The sequence below is a fragment of the Phyllopteryx taeniolatus genome, chromosome 14 (assembly GCF_024500385.1).
Source record: "Phyllopteryx taeniolatus isolate TA_2022b chromosome 14, UOR_Ptae_1.2, whole genome shotgun sequence".
NCBI lineage: Eukaryota > Metazoa > Chordata > Actinopteri > Syngnathiformes > Syngnathidae > Phyllopteryx > Phyllopteryx taeniolatus.
Window position 1 is genome coordinate 14,176,922 of NC_084515.1, and position 26,953 is coordinate 14,203,874.

The 26,953-nt window shown below is 39.2% G+C and overlaps 3 protein-coding genes across 15 annotated transcripts in view; 2 read left to right on the forward strand and 1 right to left on the reverse strand.

Annotated features, from left to right (window-relative positions):
* The window catches only part of adcyap1r1a (adenylate cyclase activating polypeptide 1a (pituitary) receptor type I), a 35,925-nt gene extending 31,746 nt beyond the window's left edge, over window positions 1-4,179 (forward strand). For 3 of the 5 annotated variants that reach the window (XM_061798059.1, XM_061798060.1, XM_061798062.1), the window contains one exon: window positions 132-4,179. In XM_061798059.1, coding sequence (XP_061654043.1) covers window positions 132-356 — 225 coding nt within the window. In that variant the 3' untranslated portion in view covers window positions 357-4,179. The remainder of the gene's footprint in view (window positions 1-131) is intronic. The other 2 variants (XM_061798061.1, XM_061798063.1) reach the window with 1 other exon arrangement.
* A 1,896-nt stretch (window positions 4,180-6,075) lies between these two features.
* On the reverse strand, window positions 6,076-23,782 carry ghrhra (growth hormone releasing hormone receptor a). 6 transcript variants are annotated; one of them, XM_061797654.1, is made up of 13 exons: window positions 23,661-23,782; window positions 18,170-18,278; window positions 11,716-11,823; window positions 10,917-11,017; window positions 10,743-10,840; window positions 10,500-10,632; window positions 10,137-10,422; window positions 9,172-9,232; window positions 9,007-9,076; window positions 8,837-8,931; window positions 6,836-6,965; window positions 6,730-6,771; window positions 6,076-6,504 (listed from the first exon to the last, which is right to left on the reverse strand). In XM_061797654.1, the coding sequence occupies exons 2-13, from the start codon at window positions 18,276-18,278 to the stop codon at window positions 6,358-6,360; spliced, it is 1,380 nt and encodes a 459-aa protein (XP_061653638.1). In that variant the 5' UTR covers window positions 23,661-23,782; the 3' UTR covers window positions 6,076-6,357. The 6 variants fall into 6 exon arrangements, with proteins under 6 accessions (XP_061653638.1, XP_061653637.1, XP_061653636.1 ...); XM_061797653.1 differs by lacking the exon at window positions 23,661-23,782 and adding an exon at window positions 20,026-20,321 and having other exon boundaries at window positions 6,836-6,962; XM_061797652.1 differs by lacking the exon at window positions 23,661-23,782 and adding an exon at window positions 20,026-20,317.
* On the forward strand, window positions 23,412-26,878 carry cfap300 (cilia and flagella associated protein 300). 4 transcript variants are annotated; one of them, XR_009791792.1, is made up of 7 exons: window positions 23,412-23,617; window positions 23,767-23,848; window positions 24,785-24,848; window positions 24,918-25,075; window positions 25,146-25,318; window positions 25,512-25,685; window positions 25,773-25,899. XR_009791792.1 is itself a non-coding variant. In XM_061797669.1 (7 exons), the coding sequence occupies exons 1-7, from the start codon at window positions 23,508-23,510 to the stop codon at window positions 25,902-25,904; spliced, it is 786 nt and encodes a 261-aa protein (XP_061653653.1). In that variant the 5' UTR covers window positions 23,422-23,507; the 3' UTR covers window positions 25,905-26,878. The 4 variants fall into 4 exon arrangements, 2 of the variants coding, with proteins under 2 accessions (XP_061653653.1, XP_061653652.1); XR_009791791.1 differs by having other exon boundaries at window positions 25,512-25,688; window positions 25,773-25,895; XM_061797669.1 differs by having other exon boundaries at window positions 23,422-23,617; window positions 25,512-25,578; window positions 25,773-26,878.
* The last annotated feature ends 75 nt before the right edge of the window (window positions 26,879-26,953 follow it).

The following is a 26,953-nucleotide window of genomic DNA, read 5'->3' on the forward strand; positions in this document are numbered from 1 at the left end:
TTTGGGGGTGCGGCGCTGTCTTGTGCATGAGTCGCTGCTCATGGATGGATGGATGGATGGATGGATTGACATATGACATTGCTAAAAGATGACTTGATACCTAAAGTACATGTAAAAATGACGTTGTGAAGTTTCTCCCTGAAGGTGCAGTCAGAGATCAAGAGGAAATGGCGCAGCTGGACGGTGAACCGATACTTTGCTGTGGACCTGAAGCAGCAGAGGCACCCGTCGCTGGCCAGCAGCGGTGTGAACGGCGGGACGCAGCTGTCCATCCTGAGCAAGAGCAGCTCTCAGATCCGCATGTCCAGCCCGCTGGCGGAGAGCGCCAACATCAGCCTGCCCACCTGAGCGTGTGACCACGTGACCTCGACGTCAGCCGCCGCAAGCCGTCTCGAATGAATCCACGCCAGGCGGAGGAGACCAAAGTGGCCCCGACTCATGAGTACTTTTATATTTTCAGTTTCTCTCAATGATGCACTTCGCGTTCAATTCAAAACAATCAAAGGAGACATTATAAATGTTTACTGTTTTTTGTTCGTTTGGTTTTTTTTACATTTTAAAGTCATTTAATTGATTCTGATGAATACACAGTAAAATTTGACTTTGTGTACAGTCAATGTCAATGTGCTACAAAGTGCCATAGAAGTCCAAAGGTAAAAGAAAAAAACATTCGCATGGCTTGTGACCCTAACCCTTACTCCATTTAGTCCAACCATAACCCTAACCCTTACCCCAGCCCCGACCCGACCCTAAGACCCAATTTTTACCCTAACACTGAAGTTAGCCCATAAACCCTAACCCTCACCCCAAACCCAATTTACTCCAACCCAATCACTCGTCCCATCCCATAAACCCCAATTCTAACCTCAACCCCTAACCCTATCTCTAAAATCAAACCCTATACAACCGAGTCCTTACCCCAACCCAACACTAATCTTCTAACACTTGTAGTACGCCAAGCCAATCCCTAAACCCAAACCCTTACCATAACCCCGTCCCCAAACCAACCCATAAATCCTTAACCCTAAAATGCCCGTTGTTGAAACGTTCCATTCCCCTTTTCTACTACCAGCCGTAAGTACCGAGTATGTCAAAAAATATAACAAAAAAACAGACAAAAAAACCAACTTGTGGAGTTTGTGAATATTTTGAGTGTGAACAAGTAGATTTGTGTTATTTATTCCATTTGCAAGTATTGTAGTGTATTGTCTAAAACTGGAACTGGAGCCCAAATCTGTAGACCTCATCCCATGTTCAACTCAATATGGAGTTAGTGCCAAAATGAATGACTTTTCTATTAATTCTTCGACATATACAGTGCAATAGAGCAGTGCCATAACTTTTTATTGACGTCATCTGCAGCTTTCCGCACGTCGTACAAGGATATCAAGCTCCACTTACGTCCTGTCCGCCGTCGTGTGTCCACAAAAAGTGCCTCGTCCCTCACTCGTTTTCATCTATTTACTACGGACATTGACAAGAAGCCATTTCCTCCATTGAATGTAAAGTGCTGTCTGTGCATGTTACTATGACGCTGATGTTTTTGGTTTTTTTACCTCACATACTAAATGTTCATATAACATTTACAAATATGTTACATATTTTTTAATTATACAAATAAATATAATACATTTATTTTACATATATATATATATATATATATATATATATATATATTATTTACAAATTTATTCATTTTAAATTTCATTTTATTATCATCATTTAGTCCAAATTTATTGTCATCTTTATTCACCCTTGTTTATTAAAATTTCACCCCAGAAAGTTATTTTAATTTTAGATCATTTTTATTACATTTATAATAATGACAAAAGTGGGACACCTGTGGTTGTAATTTCAAAACTTCTTTTTCCGGATAGGAATATTGTCGAATGAATTTATCTGTCAAACTGTCACCATCATAAAACCAACTGTTGTACAATTGTAAAGATGGACAACACATTTACCACTATACAGTAAAATATGGTATAATAAAACTAAAATAAAGTAAAACTACTTACTGTTTAAAGACACCTGACAAATGGGGTATAATGGAGTGGAGTTTTGATTCCGTAGTGGTATTGCTGGAGTTAGTACGCGGATGTTTAGATGAGCTGACGTCACGTGATGTCACACGTGACATTTTCTGTGGTTTCCTCGAATGTCCAAATTGCACCACATTTTTCTGCTAATTATTTTCATTATTTTTTTGTGTGTGAAAAAACTGCTGCTTCTTATGTGCGCTATCACCAGCTGTCACTGAGCCTAAATGCAGCTCAGAGGGAAACGACCATGTCTCAAAGCTGTTACTGTTCGTGTGTGTCCTGTACCTATGCCCAACACAAGGGGACAGTCATGTGTTTTATTTGTGTTTATTTTATTTTATTTTTTTTTTAAATGGGGATGTATGACTCCGTTAAAGCAACAAATGTGATTTACGCATTCCTTAACGTTGAAGAACTGTCAAAAAGTTGATTTTATTTATTTAAAATGTATACCTTCACACTATGGTGTGAATGGATTATTAAATAAATGGAAAGCATTTTTTTAATGAATTCAAAAATAGAAAACAAAAACCGTTGAAACGTGGGTTTTATTCCATTGTAAAAATTAGTAAAATGTGAAATCATTTATCTGTTAATTAAATTGTCAAATATACTAAGAAATGATTGTACTGAGCACACTTATTTGTCCCTCATATTTCTTTTTAAAAAAATATACTTTTTGAAATATTTTTATTGGCCTTAATTTTGGCACAAAAAGCTTGCCCTTATCATTATGGTGTGAATGACACATTCTGAATTCAGAATCAAAATGGCACCATCATTAATTTGTGATGTCAAATATAAAGTAGTTTGCCAACATCGTGTTCCAGGAAATATTTATGAATGTCAACGTCACTGTGAAAATGTAAAAATTCAATTTAAAAAAATTTCTGAAACTTGGCTATTTAAATTTTCACAAACAGTAATTAGGATAGTGTGTCACTATGGTCGCTCGGTTATTTGTAAATTTTATAATTTTGGATGATTGTTTGTTTTTTGTTTTTTAAATAGAAATGAGCCAAAGGAGGACACATCCCCTTATTTTACAAGCATTAGCTTTTATATTTAAAATGTTTTTGTTTTGAGTTTTTAAAGCTAAATAACTAAAAATGCAGAAGGGGATACTTGTGTTTAGATATTTTGCGTTAGCGACTTTATTTTTCAAAGATGCTCAACAAAACAAAACAAAAACAAAAAAACGTAAACATTGTGATTTTGTTATTGTGCCTTCTGTGAACATTTGCTTTTCTTTCCCTAAAACAAACTGTGAACTTTTTGAGGCATCGGAGCACTTTTGTTAGCATTTAGCTTCACACTGCGTAACATTGAGCTTCATATCTCCGGCTTTGGCTAACCGCATGCGGGCTTTTTTTCATGTGTGTTTGTGTCAAAGAAGTGGGTGCAAAAGGCCAAAGTTAGACATTGCGGGTTTTTTTTTTTGTTGTTGTTTGTTTACTAGGCGCCAAGTGAAGAGCTAGCGCTACGGCTTGTTAGCTTAGCCAAGCAGAATTTCCACAGAAAAAAAAATTACCACCATGCTTAAAACTTTTCCGTGCACTTCGAAAGCTATTTGGATAATTAGTGTGAATTAGCGCATACAGCCACGCTAAGCTAAGGTAACGCGCTTCTTTACAAATGGTACTGGTGTTGGTGAGAAAGCAATTGGGAATTTCTTTCAAGGAGTAAATGTGTGTAATGCATATTTTCTTTATTTTTTACTAACTGTGAGTTTTGTTGATTGCCGATGCATTTTTGAATGTACAGTTGTCGCTCAGCTGCTCTTCTATGACGCCTGCTATGAATCGACATGGTGTTCAATCATATATACAGTATTATTGTGTATTTTATTTCAATTTTTTTTTCTTTTTTTTGTTTTTTACCTCTTGACCAAGACCTGCAGTATTAGGACTGCATTTTGTATGCTCAAGTCAGTGAGCGCGTGCGAGTATAATGTAAGCACGTGTCTGTAATGACGAGCACATGAGAAAAAATATATATCAAATATATTTAAAACAAAGGATATTTGGTCTACCAGCTTCCTGTGACGATGTGTTGTAAGAAGGTGACGTCCGACATTCACATCCATGTTATGTACATTTGAATGCTCAATAAATATGTGCAAACTTGTCGTACGTGATTGGTTGTTGTTGATTGTGCTATTAAATAAATGTATTTTAATATCCTATACATTTACTTGCGTATATGTATTCCAGGGGATTTAAAAAATGTTTATTCTCAAAATAATTTTCAAATATTTGTAAATCACGGGACACTTCTGTCAGTCTTTGTGCATGCGAAACGATGTCAATTCACTTGCCTGTTTCCGCAGGCACACACCCCTGGGACTCTTTCACTGGGTGTGGGGCCACTCACTTATTGCGACAAATGTGAATTGCTTGGGTATCCCCTCACTCACACTCTCGTCCGATAGACTTTTATCATTTACATAGTCAATCCCACCACACTTCAGTTGTACAGCCGGGTTCACGACCCTTGTCCTGCATGCTTCTTCTCCTGTCCTTGTCCTGTCCTATCTTGTCCTGTCCTTCCCTCACAGGGTGTAGGACTGCAGCCCCATGCAACACTCATATCTAATGTTTCAATGTTGTAGATATGTAATGATTTACTTTTGTAGCGATTATTACGTTTGCGTTACTTCCGTTTTATCGTAAAATTCGACTTGATTGTTAAAATCAAACTAATGTCTCAAAGGGCACCACGTCACATGTTTCAAGTTTACCTTTAAGCGAAATGACGACAAACCTTTTTAACCGTTCAGTCTCATGATTTGTAGGTTGCTACACGTTTTCAGTCCTAGGTCACAGAGGTTTACTCAAATTCAGAACACGCACAAAATACGACCACGCGTGGAATTTTATGGTATATTTAATGAAACACACAACTACAAACAACCACAAGAAAATAACACTAAGAGTAATGGGGAAAAAAAGAAAATAAGGCGTACGAAAATGGAAATTAGGACAAACTAAATGAGCGTGCGAGTCAGTGCGAGAGAAGGCAAAGTTGGGATTTCGTATGAAGCTAGTAATTTCCCCACAATTATTACGCACCGATGTTGTACATCATAGTAAAGATTGCAGGGTCGACTCACGAACGCTGATCAGCTGGTCTTTGGGGGGGTCTTGCTCCGGATCTCAGGCGGACACGAGGGAGGTTTGGTTGAAGAAAACCCAGATGCACGAAAACAAAAAAAAAGAAATAGGAAAGGAAAGTTGTTGTCCCATTCGGGATGCGCTCATAAGTTCCTTGCCGGTTGAGAGCTGGCCCTCAGAGGCGTGCGGGATCCGTCAGGGATCCCAGCAGCTGCTCGTTGAGTTTCGAGTTAAATACCCCAGGGGCGGGGCGTAGGAAGAGGGAGTGCCGACTTGGAGAAGACCACGCCCACCAGCCTGAATCTTGTCCGCAAATTTGAGTAAATAGGTTTTAAAATAATCATCTCAAACACTCCCAACTTTGTGCTCTCACGCATAGAATCATTGTTTAAACTTTGGTCGTGGCAGATGGACCTGTCAAAGTGAGAATGGCGACACAGACACCAAGGCATGCATTTGGAATGTTTCTACACTTTTCCACGTATAAAAACGGACATTTTGTCTTCTGTTAACAAACAAAGGCACGTCCACAAGTTCTGCTTGCAGTTCCTCAAAACGCCAGTGGGTGGCGCCACGCGCGCATGGGTGAATATTAACCACATAGTCTGCTTGAAGGGAGTGGCCGTCCAGTCTTTCGGTCGGGGAAGGAGTCTTTTGAAGACAGGGATCAAGATTGGACGGGAAGCTGCTAATTAGGTTAAGGTCTAATCACGTTGTCATTTTTTACATTTGGTGACTTAGTGCAAATTCAATAGCATGTTAACGTACGGAAACAGTATTGAATGCATACATACAGTACGGAAAAACATATCAAGCCAACTAAAGTGAAAACAATATAGATGAGGTAATCCAATATGATAAAAATTAAATGAACCAATGATTAATACAATTGTGAAGTATAACTGTATTGCTTTAGTTCATTGGCTTTTAAAATTATTTAATTTTGATGCAAAAAAACCTCAAAAAGGTCCAACATAAAAATGCCTTTTGGGTCCAAAAATTACACAAAATGTAATACATATAAAGCCTAAACCAACATACTGGTAAACATTTTTGACACGCACTGGAAGTGTTCCAAAGGCTCAGAGCAGCACAAAACAATCCCAAACAATCCACCATCATGTTATCTCAAGCCAAAATGGTGGTGAGCAGTAATGTCCCGCACGCGTGCAATGAAATGTCCGTTCAGCGTTTCCTTACGGTCATACGGTCGAGATGTTGCCGGAGGAGGGGGGCCGTCGCAGCCCCCCGCGTGGGCCGACACTAAACTGACTGAGGCTTCGTTTGGCGGGCGTTCGCCGACTTCGGTTGTGACACTTCCACAGCCGCCTCCGCAGTTCCGCCTGCACCTGGGAAGTTCGACATACAGGCGGTTACGCCAGCAACAGCGCAACAGCGTGCGGCGTTTGGAGTCGACTGCAACGATACATTTAAGACGCCGTCGCCATGTTAACGTTACATCATCTTTGCTTCGCAAAGACGGGACTCCACACTTGTGCATTTTGACATAAAGAGAACAACACAGAATATGTCTTCAGTTTAAATGATTTCACAGTTGAACATGATTGGCATACCTCTCCGTTCATGAAGCAGTAAAGCAGAGCCACCACGAAGCCCTGTTCAAAAAAAACTTGTTTACTGATCAAATGTGTGCTGGTGTGTTTGTGGTGCTGGCGGTACCTGGAAGGATCCCAGGCCCAGCTCGATGTAGAGCCGGGCCGCCACGCCCGTGTTCTCGGGCAGAAAGGCGAACACGGTGTAGTGCATCCCGAACAGAGGGATGAGGAAGAGCGTGGATTTGGCCAGCCTTCTGTGGGGTGGGGTGGGGGGGATGGGTAAACAAAAAACATCGCAACACAATGTTCATTAAAGGCATCTTTTCTTTTGAAATGTCAAGTGAGAACCAAATGCAAATGTATGCTATTATTTTTAGTCGTATTATGATTTTGCAGTCATCGGGCCAATTCGTGGATTAAATGTCACGAAACAAAACACTGACGAAGTGTCCTCAGAGTTGACTCAAAGTCCGACATGTGATGTTAACGTTGCCATTAAAGTGCACGGGACACGACATTAGACGACACACCGGCACTTGCTTTAATGGGATTTTGACCTATGTTAGCATACCGAATGCTAACATAAAAAAATAGTAACTGATGACATGGTGTAAATGTAAAACCCTTATCAATCGGCATTAGCGCTTTTAAGTACTCAGGTTGCTATCTTGCTATGTTAGCCTACCAACTACTAGGACGTTATCATTTGAGCAATTCTCAGTGAATATAGTAACGCTTTCACTACTCGGGTTGCTATCTTGTTATAAGTTAGCATAACAGCTGTTAGCATTTGATCATTTCTCATTATGAATGCTACCTGAATACAGGGCAAAAAAGTAAAGCCCCTATCGATCTTATTTAGCGCTTTCACTACGTGGGTTGCTATCTTGCTATATGTTGACATATAAACTGCTACCATGTTATCATTTTAGCAATTCTCATCAAATATAGTCGCTGCTGACAGGACAAAATGTTAAATACTCTTCAGCCAGCCTTAGAACATTTGCTACTCGCGTCGCTAGCTTGCTATATTTTAGCATACTAACTGCTATCATGCTAGCATTTGATCATTTCTCATTATATTTGTACTATAGTCCAACGGTGACCCTGGAAGTGATATGTATTATTTCTGTTTTTTTTTTTTTTTTTTTTTTATTATTTTTAATGATTATGAGTTAACTTGGCTCTATTTTCATACTTAGTTTGCGCGCTTGTAACCTGCCTCTGCGCGGAGTTACACCACACATCTCGCCGGATTTAAGCCAGACACAAAAACAACCCAGAGTGTTACTTTACGAAAATATTCTGTAATTAATGGCATCTCTGCTTTTATGATGGGGCCGTTTCGACCTTGGCGCACAGTATTTCTATTGCCATTATCTCCTGGGAATTATATGTATATATGTATGTAGCCTTATATACATATACAACCTTTTATGTATGCTTTCGGCATTCTGTCACGCAATATGCAGCACCTAAAATTTGCATTACTAATATTACTAAGATTTCTTTTGACAGTTTATTTGAACAATCCTGTTGGGTGATAAATCTATTTCTGGTATCGTGTGCTATTTTTAAGGCCTTCCGTTCTAAATTAATTCAGTTGAGCACTAATCATGTACAAATGTTATATGAAGGGATAATAGAAGATCTAGTAGTAGTACACAATTGTACGCGTTCTGTATATTCTGTAACTAAGATTTTTTTTGTGGTTGTTGTTGATTAATTTAAACAATATAATTTAAAGTGCATTTGTATGTCTCACATCATGTGCATAGCAATATATGTGTAGGGTCAAAAGGCATTCGATATAGCATTATATTTTTTACATTTCTCAGCTAAGTCTGCTCTACTAAAAGCTCTACTAAATCGTATAAAAGTCATAAGCCATGGTGCGTTTGACCATCATTGTTGAGGGCATGACCTTGGTGGAGGTTTCGCTTGCAGGCAGATAACAAAGACTTGATTTTTGAAGTCAAATTCATTCAGTACAAAGATGAAAGAAGCCTTATGAAGACACTGGTTACGACTCCGTCCATTTTATACAGCCTCATTCCAAATCAAAAAGCACCATTTTTTTCCCCATATCAAAGCCTATTGTAATGTTTCATCCTCTGTGACTTACATAAAATGTCCAGGATCGTTGTTCCCGGACATGGCGGAAGATTTGAGCTTCTGGACCAGGATGCGGATCACGTTGACGAAGATGACGATGTTTACCTGCCACATACGATAGCTACATGCAAACTCGACCATCAATTTTGAATATTCGGACATAAAACGCAAGCAACTCACCAGCAACGACGCTGTTATTGGGCCTTTAATAATCCACCAAATGCCAACATTGTCCGTGTCATCCCAGCAACTAGCCACATGTAAAAGAAAGAATAAAAAAAAAAAACACGTGGCGACATGACTAAACACAATAACACACTGCACTGTGTATATAGTATATCGTACCCTCTGTCATCATAGAAGAATCTGGTCAGCACCCAAAGGACGAGAATCGTCGACGGGAGCCCTGTGACAGATGAAAAGTCATTCAAGGAAATTGACGGAGAATTTGGAACAACACTCGGAACCAAAAATAAATCAAGACATAAATACATACAGAAATTCATTCAATAAAATAGCAAAACAATTACTCAGTCAACCTTAACTTTTTAAATGTTTAACTTCATTTACAGTTTTAATATTCTATTGTTATAGAATGTTTTGAATGAAAATGTCATCATAAAATAACAAATCAAATGTAATCAAATGTCAATTTATTAAATATATATACATTATAATAAAACAAAAACAATCAGTCAAAAAATAAAAACTTAAAGCATTAATATAACTTAAAAGTATTCAAATTTGAAGTCTAATATAAAATAATAATTAATACAAAAAGAAACGGAAATTTAATTATAATAATAATAATGAATTATAATATAAGCAATAATAATGAATTATAATAAAAGCATAAACAATAAAACATTGATACATTCATTTTCTATACTGATCAGAATTTCTTTTGATACAATTTTAATACCTTTGATAGATAAAACAAAATAAAAAGAGCTAAAATAATATAAAACGTTTTACTTTTCAATAACAATTCTAATCAACTAATATTTCAATTCAAAAGTCAACAAATAATAAAAACTAAACACAAATACATCAAATTATACTCAAAAGTCTACCATAGCTTCTTTTTCATTTTATATACCATAACTTCAAATGCAATTTAAAAAATGTAATAATTAAAACGGAAGAAAAATAGGGCAATCTACGTTACCTTTTGGAAATTCAATGAACCAAGTTTTATTTTCTTGAATTTGGAGTATAATATATAAAAAAAAAAAAAAAACATTTTGACAATGTTAAGGTAGCGTGACAAGGACAACACATTGTCGAACTTCTCGTGTGTGCATCCTTACACAAAGTCGCTCCGAGTCGACGGCTCCTTACTTTGACTTTAATGGGCCGAACTTTGAAAAACACACGCGGTCCCCCGCTAGTTCCTGCTTCGTCCTTCCCCAACATGGCGGACAAAATAAGGAGAAACTCACCCCATCCAGTCAGGATGTACCACCAGAAGTACTTCCTCTGGGAGACAAAGGTGAGCGCCAGCAGCGTCTGCAGATACATGCCCTCCACCAGCAGCCAAAAGTAATTGGCCAGGATGCTGAACTGGAAGAACGCCACGGCCGACTTGCACGCCGTCTGACGGGAGCGACGCGACGGGTTCGTTCAAGTCGGACGCGCTTTCGACGTCTACGGGCTGTTGCGCGACGACTCACCGTGGACACGGAGCAGTGGTCCAGCGTCTCGTCGGCGAACAGCACCGTGTCTTTGACGAAGACGGCGCTGGCCCTCAGGACGAACGAGGAGAACAGGTTGACGTGGATGTAGTTCCTGGTGCAGTGGAACTTCCTGCGAAGAGCGGGGAGAAATCCACGAGTGGACCGAGAGTCGTCGTTGCGTTGATCAAGAAAGAGGAAAAGTTTGTGTTTTTTTATTTATTGATCTTGTATTTTTTTTACCTGAATGCGGTGAACACCACTATGGCCGTTATGAGGGAGATGAGCGAGGTGGCGTAGCCCACAGTGTACACCTGTCTGAAGGTGGACAGGTAACTGGTCTGCCGGTGGGAAACGGAGTCAAGAGCAGCCTTGTTCATATACTGCGCAATAAGAATGCTTGCGATGACAACTAACCTCGGATTCAGGCCCGCCGTCGTCACTGAAAGCACACACGTCCTCGTAGGGCGGATAAATGTCCGACCAGCCGTCCGCTGTACAGTTCCTGTAAACGAAGCCTGAACATGCGAGCGGACATTACACCAAGAACATGTGGTGACTTTCAATGACAAATACCAAAGATGACTGAAAAAGCCTGCTTCAAACCCCGTTTGTTATGGGGACAAAAAAGAAAAAAAATACCAGCAAACCGACAGTATATTAACTGTAAATAAGGTTGTAACATTCTTGAGTGTCAAGAGTAAAAATATGTTAAAACCTTTGTACTGTATATACAGTGGTTCCTTGAGATGGATGTCCATGCTTGTTAAAAAACAAACAAACAAACAAACAAAAAAGGTATCTTTCATCTTTCCCCATTGAAATGAACTGAAACACTCCACGTTAGTTTTTCAGAAGAAAAATTGCACTCAACAGTGTCATAGTGGATACAAATACACAGAACAATCAAATTTGACATAATCTCGACATAATCTGCAAAAAAATGGATAATGCAGCACCGAACACGAATGTATTTAATGTATGGTTCTTTTGTTTCCTCATTCCTTCTTCTGACATCAAGGAATGGAAATGACTCGGACATGAGTTTGGGGAACGTCAGCGCCTGTGATATTCATGTGCTATTCTGCCTTAGTCTCAAACATGACATGTTTTTCCAAATATGACCTCGAAGCGCCACCTTGAAAAGGTTAAACTCGTCGACTGTTCGTCGAATGTTTGTAGGTCAGAATCCAACATGAAGATTTTTCCGACTGACCTTGACCGCTGGAGAAATGCTGAAAGACGTCAGAGCACGACACGTTGACCACCTGACCCGCATCGGCTCTCAGCCAGCATCCGATCTCGTCCCACTCCGTCTGGCATCCTGGCGGCATCATAGAAATTGTTTCGCCTCAAAGCGTAGTCACAAACAAGCAACATCGCGACACTTTGGTCCGGACAACTGAGTGGTTGTTGTCCAACAAAAAAAAAGCGCCAATTTCTAAATATTTGAATCCAAAAAACAGCAACAATGGGTTTTTGTTTTTCGTTCCCTCACAGCCTAATCCTGACTTTAACCATACCATTACCCGAACCCCCAAGGGCAAATACTACTAAGTGTGCGACTGCAGTGGTTCTCAAAGTGTGGTACGAGTACCGCTAGCGGTATGTGGGCTCCCTCTAGTGGTATGTCAATGAATCACCGAATTAAATGTTCAACTTAATCAATGAGTGAAGGCCTCATTTTTGATGAACACCTACTACACTACGACATTTTAAAATTTGTCATTTGGAGAGCCAAGCATTACCTGAAGTAGTACTTGGTTTAAAAAGTGTGAGAAACGTTGCTGAACTGTATTAACCTTCACTGAACCACAAACAACATGGTGCTATTGTCAAGGAAGGAACTGATTTCCGTGCTCACTGTATCTGTATTGGAATACAAATAATAATACAAATAAAAAAACAAAATTATAAAGAGTGAAAACAGACGAGAACCAAAGGAGAATGGATATTTGGGAGGCTTGTTGGCAATGATTGCCCCATTCACTGACTGCACAATAAATATAAATATATATATATATATATATATAAAAATAGATAGACCGTATAAACTGCATTGGTTCTGCTTGGTGGCGGCCCGGCAGCTGGTTCTTGCTTCGTCACCGGAAAAGTCCATTTTGTCATTTTTGATTGGCCGTCACAGCTGCAACGTTGAAATGCAGAAAAACTAGACACAACACAATCTTCCTAACACACTAACCCGAACTCTTTGTCCGAATATTGCATTAATTTTTTATTTATTTTTTAAATACTGTACATGCTATCTACAAGTCATAAATCTCCTCAAATATTTTTATGACATTTGTCTTGAGTAACTCAAATAACTTGACAGGTTCCATCCGACAAAGCCATTCTCCATCTAAAAGCGCCTTGCGAGGCTTTCGCTTCCTGTCACGTGGGGCACCAATTTTTCCACAGACTGTCCGACATTTCGCAGCGTCTCTTACGTAAGAGGCTTCGTCCGGGACGACGGCCGAGGAGACGAGGTGAAGGTAAGCAAGTCAAGACGAGTCTGTCAAAATGCTCCTGGTTGATGTTGCTCTAAAAGCAAATGCTGGAAGGATTCTCTTATTCCAGTCGAGACACAAACGTTGCCTCACGCACGTTCAACCGGGAGGAAACGACGTTTGTGTGGCGACAGGAAGGTTTGTGGACTCACGGAGCAAAAAAAAAAGGTCAGGGTCAAACCAGAAAATGTTTTTGGTTGAAATAGCTTTCGAGTTCAGTCAATATGACCTTCTCATACTGCAAATTCAAGAAATGACGATTTTCAGTTCTTTCAAACCTTTCAAATGGTTTGAAGTCCTGATGTGCGGAACATGCATGTGCATTTTAAGTTCATTTATTTTCCCCCCAAAAAGACTTTTTCTCATTGGGAAGTTTGTTCAAAAACATTTGAATTGTATTCTGAAGGTCGATGACTTGAAAATCACACCGACTGTCATTTCTACCAACTTGTTTAGGAAGGCGAGTCGGCTCTCCGAGGGGTTCCCAGATGTCCCAAAGGGCACGGCGGAGATGCGGAATGAACTTTTCGGTTTACCGACAGATTTGAGCGGATGCGTGTGTGTAGTGAGTACAGTACGTCATTTGATTGAACGTTGAATTGTGCTGCGCACAGCACACACTTTTTTTTTTATTATTACCCATAACAAGCAGGCGACGCTTTCAACAGCGTGGGCTGGTTTGCGTGCAACTTCCTGTCTGCTGTTATTTCATACATCAACCTAGATTTTTTTTTTTTTTTTTTTAAATGATGCGGAGCTATTACTATTCTTGGTGTTCCCATCCAATTTGCATGAAAATCCACAGAGACTTCATGTATATTCATTCATTCATCATGATCCTTTTTGACTTATTTAACAAGATGTCCATAATTGTGTTGCTGTTTCTTTAATAATTGTCTTGCTGTAGTATCATATATTTATTTTATTTTGTGATAATGACTATTCATGTATTTCGATTCATATTTTATCATATTATTTTTTACTTCACATTTAACATCCACACAGTACATTCAATACGATAATATATTAAATCACATTTTTTATTATTATATATTTAGTAGAAACAGTCATGACAATTTACACAATATAAAAAAGGGAAATTCCATATCTTAAACAGTCTGTAAATAATTGTTGCTATTTTTATTGCATAAATTATGTATATGCTACATATTCTATACATATTCTATTGTACTTATACAATCAATATTTTTTTTCTCATAAATGTTTTATCAAATGTCTTTGTATATAATTTAAATATGTATTTTATTATTACAATATCGTCTATTTAATAAATATATACTGACTATATGTATTTTGTAAAAATGGTAATCATGTAATTTATATACAATATAACTAAAAATATAATATTATTAATAAGGGGGTAATTCAATATTACACAAAATATATACTGTAAATAAAACAAAATATGTACATTATATACATTATATACAATATACATTATATTGTATATATTCTATAATATATTGATGCATTCAATATATTTTTTAACAAATGCAATATTTTATCAAATGTTTATGTGTATGTTATTTCAAAATATATATTTAATTATTGTATTTGAATGATTAGCAATATGTTCAATAACGACTTTAAAAAAGTCAAATATATAAAGTCAAATATATATACACTCTAGTACACAAAATATACGAGGATTATAGAATTATATATCATAAATAATACAAACATATACTGTAAATAAATGTAAATGAAAAAATATATAATGAATACTACTAAAAATGATTGGAAGTCTTGTGCAGTTGTACAAAAAAACCAAAAAAAAAACAATGACCGCGAGATCTGAGGCCAAAACGTCGGACTCTATTAAAGACCTCTTAACAGGACTACAAGTGTCTACAAGCGTGACTAAGGACATTAATAATGCCTGCGTTGCATTTAAATCATGACGATGGCTCACTGGCTTACTGGGTCACTTCAACGGTGGCGACTCGTTGTTGTCGCCGCTGTTATCGATGTCGCTGGCGTGCATGTCCAAATGTGACCGGTTGAAATGTCTGCCAGCAAACTTTCAACTCTTGTGTACGTGTGTGCGTGTGCGTGTGTGCGTGATTGTGTGTTGCTGATGCCACCGCAGAAGGAAACCAGTGATGACAAAGCGGAAAATACGTTTTATTTGTAGATTAGCAAACTGTCCAGCTGCTCAGTAAGCAGTTAATTAAACATCAATTACACTAAACCAGGGGTGTCAAACTCATTTTCGTCAAGGGGCCACATCGTAGTTTCGCTTTATATGACTGTGAAAACATATTTATGTTTCATTAAATGCTAAATTGATTGCTATTTTTCTCTTTGTTTTTTTTGTTTTTTTGTGACAAATTACATTTCCATTCATTCCAATGGGGAAAGACGATTTGAGATAGGAGTGTCTTGAGTTGTACATGGTCACAGATCAGATTAAAACTCATATCTCAAAGCGCCACTGTATAATCTTTCTTTTTTTTCTACATTTTTCTTCTAAAAAACAAATTGTTCAAAAAAAAGTATGGAAGTCGTTTATATACAGGTACAGAAATCTCTCGTTTATCGCGGGAGTTCGGTTCCAGACCACCTCGCAATAGGTTAAATCCCCGAAGTAGCGACCACATATATTTTTTAAATGATTTATACATATTTTTAAAGCTGTATGAACCTCCCCAGACACTTATTAGCCTCTACTTTCTATACTCTTAAACACCTTCTAAACTATTAAACATGCAGTAATGCAAAGTAGTACTGTACACTTTGTACATTTTATTTTAAATTATTATTATTATTATTTTACAGTTGTAATGTTTTAGGCTAGGACGTGTTTGTTTATTTTACCACACCAAAAAATTACAGCATACTCTCAAAATCCCGCAGTATGACAAATTATGCGTGATAAGAAAATGATTTAAAAAAAAATCCACAATAAGTGAACCACGATATAGCGATGGAACACTGTATCCAATTTCATTATTTTAGAATGAATCCTTCTCCATTACGTGTCTTCAACTGTTGAATAGTTCAGCCATGCTTTATTTTAAGCATATTTATGCATTATGATATAGCAACTTTGTACGCTTGCATGACAGTGGAATGTAACAAAACAAACAAAAACACAAAAAAACATCACCTATAGAGCTAATAAAGACAACAGTTTGACTTTAAAACAAGATAATCCACGTTCCATTATTTCCCATGGGATTTTTTTTTATTCATTAGCCCCACGGAAGAGATTATGTTCGACTTTGGATGTTCCAGTGTACTGTTAGTGAGTTGACCTTTTCAAAACAATAAGGTTCTTGCTGCAGCTAACCAAAGAAGACCAAGGAGCTTCAAGTTAAAGAGGAATTTGAAAGGTTCAAATCAACACATTGCGCCGCACTTCATTCATAAAGTGGATCGCGTTGAGGTAGTAGTGAAATTCACACGTAGGATTGACTCTATGCTGCTTTCGGAGATTTAAGAGTCATCCAGATTTTCAGCCAAAGAAAGAAAGCATTCTATGATGTAACATTTGTCCTCATTTATCAATACGCCACATGAATTGTGGAAAAGTGCACTTTTTTTTTTTTTTTCCCCCAGGACCGCCATCTTTGTCTCGAGGCGTAATCACAAGGGGTGATAGGTGGGCGGAGCCGCCTGTCACATCATTTCGCCCCCGTGAGGCCCTCAATCGGGGGCTTAAGTGTAAAAGGCCTTTTTGGCAAGAAGAAGAGGAGGAATAAGCACAAAGCTTTTCTCTTTGTCAGTTTGGCCTTTTGTGGCTTTAAGAGGAACGCTTTGACACTTGCATGTCACCTTCTTTCGGATTAGCGGCACTCTTCGGGAATTGCTTTGGGCACCCGAGGGAGAGCGCGCGGCTGATGGTGACGATGACGACTGTGGAAGGCTGAGAGTCAAGCATGTATGCTAACAAAATGCTAAATGCTCACGTAATAATCGTCCCGCAGTGGGGAAATCATAAATAAAAATCATACATAAATCCATACTGTATGTGGATGCAAATAGAAGCAAGAAAAGTCAGCGGCATTATATGCAGCAAAATGGCAATAAATATAGCATACAGTACACGTATCACGGGAACTCTCATACTTTTGTGAAGTGTGCAGTTTGAAAACTGCTGGCAAGATTTGAATGTAGCCTCAGTTCGCTAATCGCAATTATGATTTTGAATTTGAGAGGCTTTAATATGACTATTATTTATGTATTTAATTATCAGTATTATTGGTGTTTTTTTTTGTTTGTTTGTGTTATTATGTTGTTGCTGTTTTAGTATTAGTAGTGTCTTTTGCTACAAAAATAAACTGTTTTGTTGTTTTATTTTTATTAACATTATGTTCAAACACATATATAGCGCATAATGCAGTATATACCTTTGTTTTATTATTATTATTATTATTATTATTACTAACCAATTTAGTTATTATAATTATACATGTATTGAGTTTATTCTAATTATTATTATATCAGTAGTTAAACCCCAGAATGTATGACAACTAGCCTCTCATCGTGCTTGCAACCACAAAAGCGCAGATATTGTCTAGTTGTATACATTGTGGTCACCTACTACCATTAATCTTTTTGGGTACAACTCTGGTACTGGATCCTATTAGTTATGTATTTTGATGACGCTCCCAATGACTCACGGACTCCATTTAGCACTAAACCTGGAAATGAACTTTGCCCTCCCTCCCTGCGGGGATGCCACAACAAGCTTTTTGTCACCACTTCATCTACTACTACGCTTCATGTTGTCCTCAAATGTGCAGCAAAAATTATTATTCACATTTTGTCATCCTCCAAACACAGCGGGTGGCCAAATATCTGACCACCGCACTTCCTCCCAAGCCTTCGTCGTATCATTTAGATGTTGACTGGTCCCGTTCCGTCAAAACCCATTTCTTCCACTGCTCTGTGCACAATATACTGTATGTTGTATATTCATTTCCTTTAAAATGAGCTATTTCATTATTAGTCCTGGGGGGGGGGGTTATTGCTTGTTTCATAATTAGCTTTTTCATAGCCCTAAAATAGATCCCACACAGCTAAATGCCCATCTTCCCCGTCTGCCTTGAGAAAAACATCTGACAGTGTGCCATGGTTTGTCACGTGATGCGTGTTTGTGTGTGCGTGCGACGGATCACCAGAAAAGGCACCCACCGCCGCGCGCCGTCCGGTTCTGAACTTCTCTCGTCCTCGCCTGGCTGCAGGTCTCTCGGGCCCTCAGGTGCTGAGCAATGACGGCGCAGTCCGGATGAATGGCTTCCATCTGAAAACACGGCACCAAAAATTCCGCCATCAGCCCGACACACACGCTCACTCACACGCAACACAAACGCAAACGGCTGCTCTTCGACCGGGAGCTGTAAGAATGTGAAGCAAGCGACATCATCACTTCTCCCTCCCTGTTGCGTTGAAAGCAATTGCCGCTGTCTTGACGAGCGCTTCAGACGCCGCACCAGATGCTGGCGTGGACGTGATGTCATGTTCACCTGACATCCCCTGTGAAACCCAATGAAAGTCCATTCGGATTCGGCCTGTTTATACGAAAGGTTTTTATTCAGTTTGGGCTTCTAAACCGATTCTAATTGGCATACAAGACGCCATGTAAACCCTCCTAATATTCCCCATTGAAGTGAATTGAAATGCCATGAATTTGTTTCAGCGCCCAACAAAACAATCGCAATTTTTTTTCTTACGAGATTTTAATAAAGAAAAAGTACTTGTATCCTTACGTCCGACATGGATATTTGTCGTAGTGGCTGTTTGCTGTCATACGAGATTTCATTTCTCAAACATACATGTTCAATAAAGATGATTCCGATTCTGAAAAACAGCACCGTAGTATATTAAAACATAATAAAAGACAATGTCAAGAAATAAATTGGTTTGATAAAGTGTCATTTTCAAGTGTAAAGTTATTTTAAATGTACATTTCCATTTGAATTATGAATTTGAAAAACAGTGATTATCTCTCATGTATGAATAAACTATCACAATATTACCTCACAGTTCTGAGGACCGGGGTTGAATCCCCGGCCCCGCCTGTGTGGAGTTTGCATGTTCTCCCCGTGCCTGCGTGGCTTTTCTCCGGGCACATAAAACATGCATGCGAGGTTAATTGAAGACTAAATTGCCCGTAGGTGTGGATGTGAGTGCGAATGGTTGTTTGTTTCTATGTGCCCTGCGATTGGCTGCCAACCGGTTCAGGGTGTACCCGGCCTCCTGCCCGATGATAGCTGGGATAGGCTCCAGCGCCCCCGCGACCCTAGTGAGGAGAAGCGGCTCAGAAAATGGATGGATGGATGGATGTATCATTCAGCGCAGTCAATATCCCGCCTTTTCTCAGTTCTGTATAAAAGGCACAATCGGCTAAATTCCAGAATATCTGTTACGTCTCTGAGCCGGAACCTTTGCGGGATCTCTGTATGAAGACGTTAACACGAACAAGACACGTATAAAAGGAGCTCAATAGTTACCTTACACCACGCACCTGTAAGGGAATTCTGAAATTCTACCACCTGACACTCACGTCTTCCGTCCTTTTGTGTTGAAAGCAATTGTCGCTGCCCAACACAAGTATTCTTTATGGATGTCCACGGCAATATCCTAGCTTCACTTGGTTCTGTACGAAAGGAAGAATCCGGGACTTCTGTTTTGGCGTCGTCGCGGCAATCTTGCAGGCTCAATGGCTGTCTTGGCCGCCACCCCGGTCGGTGACCTACGCTACGCCGCTGCGGTCAACTTTCAGAACATTTCAAAATGCGTCCATCGCTTCAATAATGGATTCAAGTTGCGAAATATCGGAAGATGATTGAAGTTCATTTTGAAATCCATCCAGCATTTCCCCAGCCGATTATGACCTAGCATATGACGTTACGACTGGATGGTCACGGCGCCTCATGATCGCTAATTAGTGTCAGTGGCCTAATGAGCACATGCAGCTGAATACACAGAAGATTCAAGTAATAATAATCATAACTACGTACACAAATGAGAGGTTCAATGACACCCACCGTGGGAACACAAAGACAGAAGAAGAGCAGCAATCTCTCCTGACGTTTGGAAAAAATTCCCCGATTTGGCCTCTTGACGTGCCTCATTGTGGTGGTGGTGATGATGGAGATCATTCCAGAATATTTGACTCTTGTGTCCGTGTGTATGTGTGTGCAGCTCCGCTATGAAATATGCACTGTGTCAACCTAAAATAGATGACTGCCAGATGAAAACTTGAGTCTCTCCCCTTCACGCTCTCTCTCTTTTGCACTAACATTCTTTCTCTCTCTCTCTCTCTCTCTCTCTCTCTCTTTGCCTCTCTGTGAATCAGGTAAAGGAGCATCTCAGGAGAGACAACAAGGCTGCACGGCCCATTTAAAGACGACGACGTGCCTCCTCGCCGCTAATAGGAGGCAATCGGTCACGCGTTAATGAATGTCAACGAGCGGCGGCGGAGGCGTACACGTCCCGGACAAATGCGTGCGCACGAGCAAATCGGCTTGATTTGATTGAGCAGACGGCTAACTGAATTACGCTCGTTTAAAAAGTCTGTCCCTCTCTATGGATTCCTGCAAACACTCTGTCATCATTAGGCCCTCGCTGTGCATCACTTGGCTTTTGGTGGGCTTCATTAATTTGTTGATTTCTCATGTTTTATTTGAGAGCTGCATCTTAAGTGGTTGACCCACCCATCAAAAAAGCCATCACTGTGATGTGGTGTGGTCTTAATGAGTACTTTAAGCCTAAGTACTGCGCATTTCCAGCATTTTGTTCTTTTTGAGGGAGACGTTCCGTTGTCTTAAGTGGATGCCCCACTCGATAAAACAGATTTCAATGTGATGCAGTGTAGTTTTCATCAGTATTTTAGGGCTAAGTCAATGCTTTGTAAGTCTGTGAAATTCAAAATATATTTTTCTGTACTGAACAAAAATATTAATTTGAATTTGAATTCATTCACTGCCAGCCTTCCCAGTTAACATGGATATTTAACTTCTAAAGCCGTCAATGGCAGTGAATGTGTTAAGACATTAAGGCAAATTAAAATAAAGATTGACTAAGAAGTTACTATGTACACAAAAGAGCTATATCTCTTTCAATGTAAATATTGTTTACAAACCTGTCTTAATGCGTGTTAGTGAGCACTTCTTCTTTGCCAATATAACCCATCCACATCACAGACAGCATGATCAATGCACAGGTGTGCCTTAGGCTGCCTACAATAAAAGGCCTCTCCCAAGTGTGCAGTGAGTGGATGAGGGAGGCATTTAGTGTTCTAAAATGGATGACCCACCTAGCGATATCCGTACCACTGTAATGCATGTGTTGTTTTAACAAGTTACTAGTAACTCAGTTAGTCTTTAATACTTTGTATCTTGATATTTGGGACTAGTCATTTGTGTATTTAGATTTTTCCATGTGCCTTGTTTGCATTTTGTGTTCTGGATAGCGATGGCGAGATGAAGCTTCATGAAGCATCGTAACACTTCAGCCATTGGTTCAAGTATTTCTTGATGCTTCATGTGCACATGAAAGCACCTGTTGGCCACGTGCATAATCACAGGCAGCTGTAGCTTAACCACATATGTGATGCGTTCCATTTTTGCGTCTTTTATGTATTACAAAGCAATGTTTGACCAAGTAATTTCCGGACATAAAGTGTAACCTTTTTAAAAGAAAAGTGATTCATTCAAGAGCAAGATTATATAAATTGGGGTACAGTAATCGATCCTCTCCCAGTGAGTTATTGTCCCGTACTTTCTTGGAACACAATAAATACCTTCCCGTTGAATAAAATACAAAACACACGGTTCGAAGACTCTGCACATCTCGTAACATCACAAGTTCTGGAAAATAAATCTTTTTTGTTTTTGGTTCATCTCGGCTTGCCTCCCTGCTCCCCTGTGCATGGGGTCCGCCACGTTTGTCAACATCACCACGAACCCTGACAAAATGTAAAATGTCAAAATGTTTCTAATTGACTGGTTGGTTGTCTTAACCAGATGACCCGTCCGCCAAGCGAAAAAATGATCAGCGTAATGCAGTGTACAGGAGTTTTAATGCGTCAGTGCGCGCTAGGTTGCGAGAAGATGACATTAATTAGCCCTTGGCTTGCTCGTGCTAATGACTTACTGACAACGCACACTGACTCAGGTCATCTCGCGGCTAGCGGGAGAGTTGTGCAAAGCTCCTCATCGTTCGTCTTCAACATGCACGATGATTTGTAGTGTCAAACCACTTCGTTTCTAGCATATTTAAAGCACCACACAAGAGTAAAGTCTGGAGTCACGATAGAAATTACGACACCTGATATACTTCATTGGAGCTCCGTATTTTTTGCAGAGAAGAAGCATTGTGGCTGTTGTGGGGATTTGTATTTCTCAGAGCCATGTAAACAACCTTGGGTGCATTTCATGTAGAATTATGTAAGCTTCAGAACAAGCCAAGGCAGTCTGTGATGGCCAAACACAATAAAACACTGACAAATGGATGCTAACTGATGGCTCAGCTGTTTCGTATAATGAACATTAGGGAGCACTGACTGTCAAAGAAAGTTTAGGTTGCGCATTTGAATACTATCAATAATGGTGGCTCAGTGGCTTGGAAAATGTAATGTAATGGAAAATGTTCGTGCCATCCAAGCGGAAAGTCGTTTTGCGTTTATTACCACTACCAAGGACGAAATGGAATTCATCGGTGTGGCTAATTTACAATATTTGGAAGGGTTTTTTGTTTGGTTTTTTTGGTACATTTTTTTCATATATTAACCAGGATTTTTGGTGTCATTTTGAATTAGATGTCTGACAAAAGTATAGTTACATTAAATATGATCAAATTATAAGAAATAGAAATTATAGAAGTACAAACCATTAAACATACATGCAATACATTTTAATTGAATCCTTATGTCGGTACACATTTTTTTCTTTTGTGATACTGAAGTGCAGTGTTAATGTTCAAACTCTGCATAATGATACAGAGGCTTACAAAAAAAAGTACACTTTAGGAATAAAACTTCTGCATCGTTTTTTTTTTTTTAAATCAACAATTAAGTGCACTATGTTACTGTTTAATATTGGTCATTTGGTGGTAAAGTACATGGAGAGCTTTTTTTTTTTAGTGATACTTTGTTTAAAAAGTTTGAGAACCTTTGTTTAAAAAGTTTGAGAAGCACTGATCTAGTACGTCGACTTTATACTGTGCCATGAGTCCAAAGCAAACGTGACAGTGGCATTGTAGCGTTTACCTACATTCGATTTTTCTAGAAAAAGAAGCTTCTTGACAGTAGACGTCTGCGCGTCCGTTGTCAAGGAAACGCAAAGAACCTGACAGAAAAAAAAGTGCAGAGCATTCACTTCGCTTGAATTTCGTTGAACGGCGTGAACGGAACATCGAACGCTCATTGGCTAGTGTGAGCACACTCGTCTCCGATTGGTCTGTTACTGCCACAGAGCTCACTCTTTTTAACAATCTTCGTATCGCCTCAGTAGTACAGCAAGTTAACATGTCCGGCGATAAAAACGACTTTGAGCAAACTTTTTCCTTCCGTCCAATTCCCTCCAGGAAGTTCTCGTTCTTGGAGGAAAAGGAAACTGTTGCTCTGTTGATGAAATGGTAAACTCGGAGACTCGAAGTACTCGAACATTAGTAAACATACCTCGTTCTGTCGCCATCTTGCGGGTGTTCTTGTGTAATTATTTGACTGTTGTTCTTCTTGTTTCTTCTAACTCTTCATTTTCTTCTTCTTCTTCATCATCTTCCAGGTCCATGCTTGGGAGGCTGTCGGCAGAGACGTTCAGCTTCGACCAGAAGTTTCACCTTTACGACAGCGAGAGGTTTGTTCTGGTAAGACATGACGTCACTTTCATTTCCGAGTCTATTCAATAAAAAAAAAAAAAAAAAAAAATATATATATATATATATATATATATATATATATAAAGAAAACTTTATTTGTTGCCTGGGAGACGACAATGGTTGCTACTCAAAGGCCACCTCATTAACTACACCGCAGAGCTCAACCGTGTAAATTTACAAGCCACAGTAATAAATCTAATTTTAAATCAATTATTGAACATTATCTTTACCCTTTTATTATACAATTGTAGTTTTAGTATTAGACGGGGGCGGGAATGGTATGGCCCACAGGCCGCAGACAGCCCACTTCGTAATTAAATTATCAAGAGTCTTCTGTGTGTTTTGTTTATTTCCCTTTTTTCCCGCTAAAATTAGTTAGTTAAAATTGGTGTATTCTTTTTTAAAATTATTTTTGCAATTATCTTTTTTATAAATATAATCAAAAACACTTTAAAATGCTGACAGGTTTGGTCTGACTCCAAATTTACATGTGCGAATGTGATTTGTTAATTCTGAACAATTCTCAGCTTTAAGAGGGTGTTCGCTTGTGCACCCACATTATCTCAGTTGTTAGTTTTTACGTGTCAAAAATATTTTTTCTTTCAATAAACTTATTTGAGTTTGCAGGTTATAGGTCAAATTAGTGATGGAAAAAGTTTTTAAGTGGTTTATCTTGGTCTGTTTGGTTTTTTTTTTACATCCCCAAAACTTGGCATTTGAACAGTGGTGTGTAGCCTTTTTATATCAACTGTGTATGGGTTGGTGTATACAGTCACTCCCTTACATGAGACAGGGCAATACCTGAAATCGAGTGCGCTATAATTCCTGATCCTTTGGGTGTTAGAGAACGGGGAACAGTTTAAAATTGTGGATAAACAAGCATAATAGGTCTCCTCTCAAGTTTGACGCCTTTATTTGTTGCAGTGTTTCTTCACAGACGTCAGCGTGCTCTCCAGTGTGAGGATGACGAGCACCTGGAAGCCTCTCGGTATGTCCTGTCATCTTATTGTCACTCCACAGTCCGTTTTTGAGGTCTGACCTTTCTTCTCCTTCATAGAAAAGCCAGTGGTGTCCGTCGACGTGGAGGTGGTCCCATGCACCAAGGTCTCCATGGACTTATTGGACCCCATCTACACTTGTGGCATAGTGGCGCCCTCTGGACACATCGGCAGGTGCTTTCACGACGTCTACCCGGACTATGACAAACTCCGAGAGGTGATCCTTCCTTTTAGTTACACATCTTTGTCCGTTTGACCTCCAAGCAGATGTCTCTGCGCACTTGCAGATGCTGCAGGATGAGGACTCTGAGAACTACCACATAATGGGGAGTGCTGAGCGAGGGGAGTTGCTGTTTCGCCTCTTCAAGCATCTCTGCCTCGGAGGAGAACTGAATCAGTATGAAGACACCGTCGAGCCTTACATCAGCGTCACCAAGAAATTGTACAAAGAGCTCATCAGGTACGAAAGGTCTAAGACAAAAACAGTTTCCCCATGGGAAATAATGGAAATTAAAATCATCTGTTTCCGAGTTGCCAACTATAATTTTTTATAGCTGGTCCGCTTCAGTCGTCAAAGAGATTCCGTTATATTTCCCCCGTTACTTCTACTTGGCAGAGGTAATAACAACTGTTCGTCTTTGCTTTTCCCGCAGTGTTCAAAAGGATCCCGAAAGCAAAAAGATTGGCGTCGTCTCCGCAGTGCTCAAAGTGCACGTCTACGTAAGTACCGTTAACTGGTTTGGACGTCAGGCCGTGTGGCTTCAGTTCCCGCTTTGATTGACTGGTCACCAATGCAAGCTCCCATGCGACCCTCAACAGGATAAGCGGTGGTAAAATGGAAAATGGACGGAAGGATTTAGGCTGAGATGGCAAACTAACTTCTCCTCATGTATCATGTGTGTTTTGCCCTGTAGGATGAGTCGGGCCAGTGTCACCCCGGGAGACGAGACGAGGAGCAAACGTTTGCCTACCTGATGGTGGACCCCTATAAACACCACGTGACGCTACTCTCCCACTCTTATGGTGTGGGAACCATGACCCTTTGACAGTGGAAATGGTCTCATACAGGAAATAATCCATCTTGGATCATAATGACTGTGTATCGACATACATCCTGAGTGATAGAAAATTGTACTACATCCCATACAAAAAAAAATAATAAAAAAATGCATTAATCCTAGTTCACAAAGCGGTTGAATGTGAGGGGAGGATAAGAGAAAAGCAGCATTGTTTTGGAGACAATTTTGACCTTTTCTTTTTAAAAGTAGTGGAAATGTGTTGGGATTTAAAAGGTTACACATCATCCCTACGGGTTCACACAAGACTGTGCCCTTTCTTTCAAAAGGAAAGGTTAGGCAATCTAACGTTGTCCATTTGTCCTTATTTTCCATTTAAAATGATTGCTTATTTGTTCTTTAATCCGTGTAAATTTACAGTACTGTTATGATCTCTCAATTATCTAAACGTGTGGGGTGGAATCAATATGTGATGTATTAATAGGGGTTGTGTCTAACAATCATTTTAGCAAAAAAATATTAAAAAACGTTTTATTTTTTAATAAATTGAACAAAATGACGTTGTCACTATAGGAAAATGAATTCAATCCATTTGTGAATGAGGCTGGAACATAACAAAATGACTACTTGCCGGATGCATTGTATATGATTGTATTCTGCCCCTTACAGGATAAATGACGACATGTATATGATCTAAAAATACTTATCCCGAAATATCACTGTATTTAAAATGTGACAAAAAATGTAAAATAAAATAGTACGTGGTCGAATTCAACTCAATTACATAACATTCACGTCAAAAAAGAGGACGCGTAAGCCGAAAATTGTTGATACAAACGCAGTTTCCTGGATTCTCTGGCATTGTGGGAAATGTAGTCTTTACCAAAAATGAATCATACCACTTTCAAATGTAATCGTAAATACTGGTAAACGAGACTTGCGTATTTTATATTCAGCGCAGGCATATTATTGTGTTTCAAATCACATAATAAACACAACTAAGAACATTTGAACGATGTATTAATCGATGTTCTAGAATAGTGGGGAAGTGGCCACCCCCTCCGCGTTCGACGAATAAA

Excerpts from the sequence above, each read along its gene's own strand:
- cfap300 (XM_061797669.1), top strand. The coding sequence starts at position 23,508 with ATGTCCGGCGATAAAAACGACTTTGAGCAAACTTTTTCCTTCCGTCCA. Across the intron at positions 23,849-24,784 it reads ACAGCGAGAGGTTTGTTCTG|TGTTTCTTCACAGACGTCAG; the intron begins GTAAGACATGAC and ends TATTTGTTGCAG. Across the intron at positions 24,849-24,917 it reads GAGCACCTGGAAGCCTCTCG|AAAAGCCAGTGGTGTCCGTC; the intron begins GTATGTCCTGTC and ends TCTCCTTCATAG.
- ghrhra (XM_061797652.1), bottom strand. The coding sequence starts at position 20,139 with ATGATCTCCATCATCACCACCACCACAATGAGGCACGTCAAGAGGCCA. Across the intron at positions 10,423-10,499 it reads ACCACTGCTCCGTGTCCACG|ACGGCGTGCAAGTCGGCCGT; the intron begins GTGAGTCGTCGC and ends CGCTCCCGTCAG. Across the intron at positions 9,233-10,136 it reads TCGACTCGGAGCGACTTTGT|GGCTCCCGTCGACGATTCTC; the intron begins GTAAGGATGCAC and ends CATCTGTCACAG.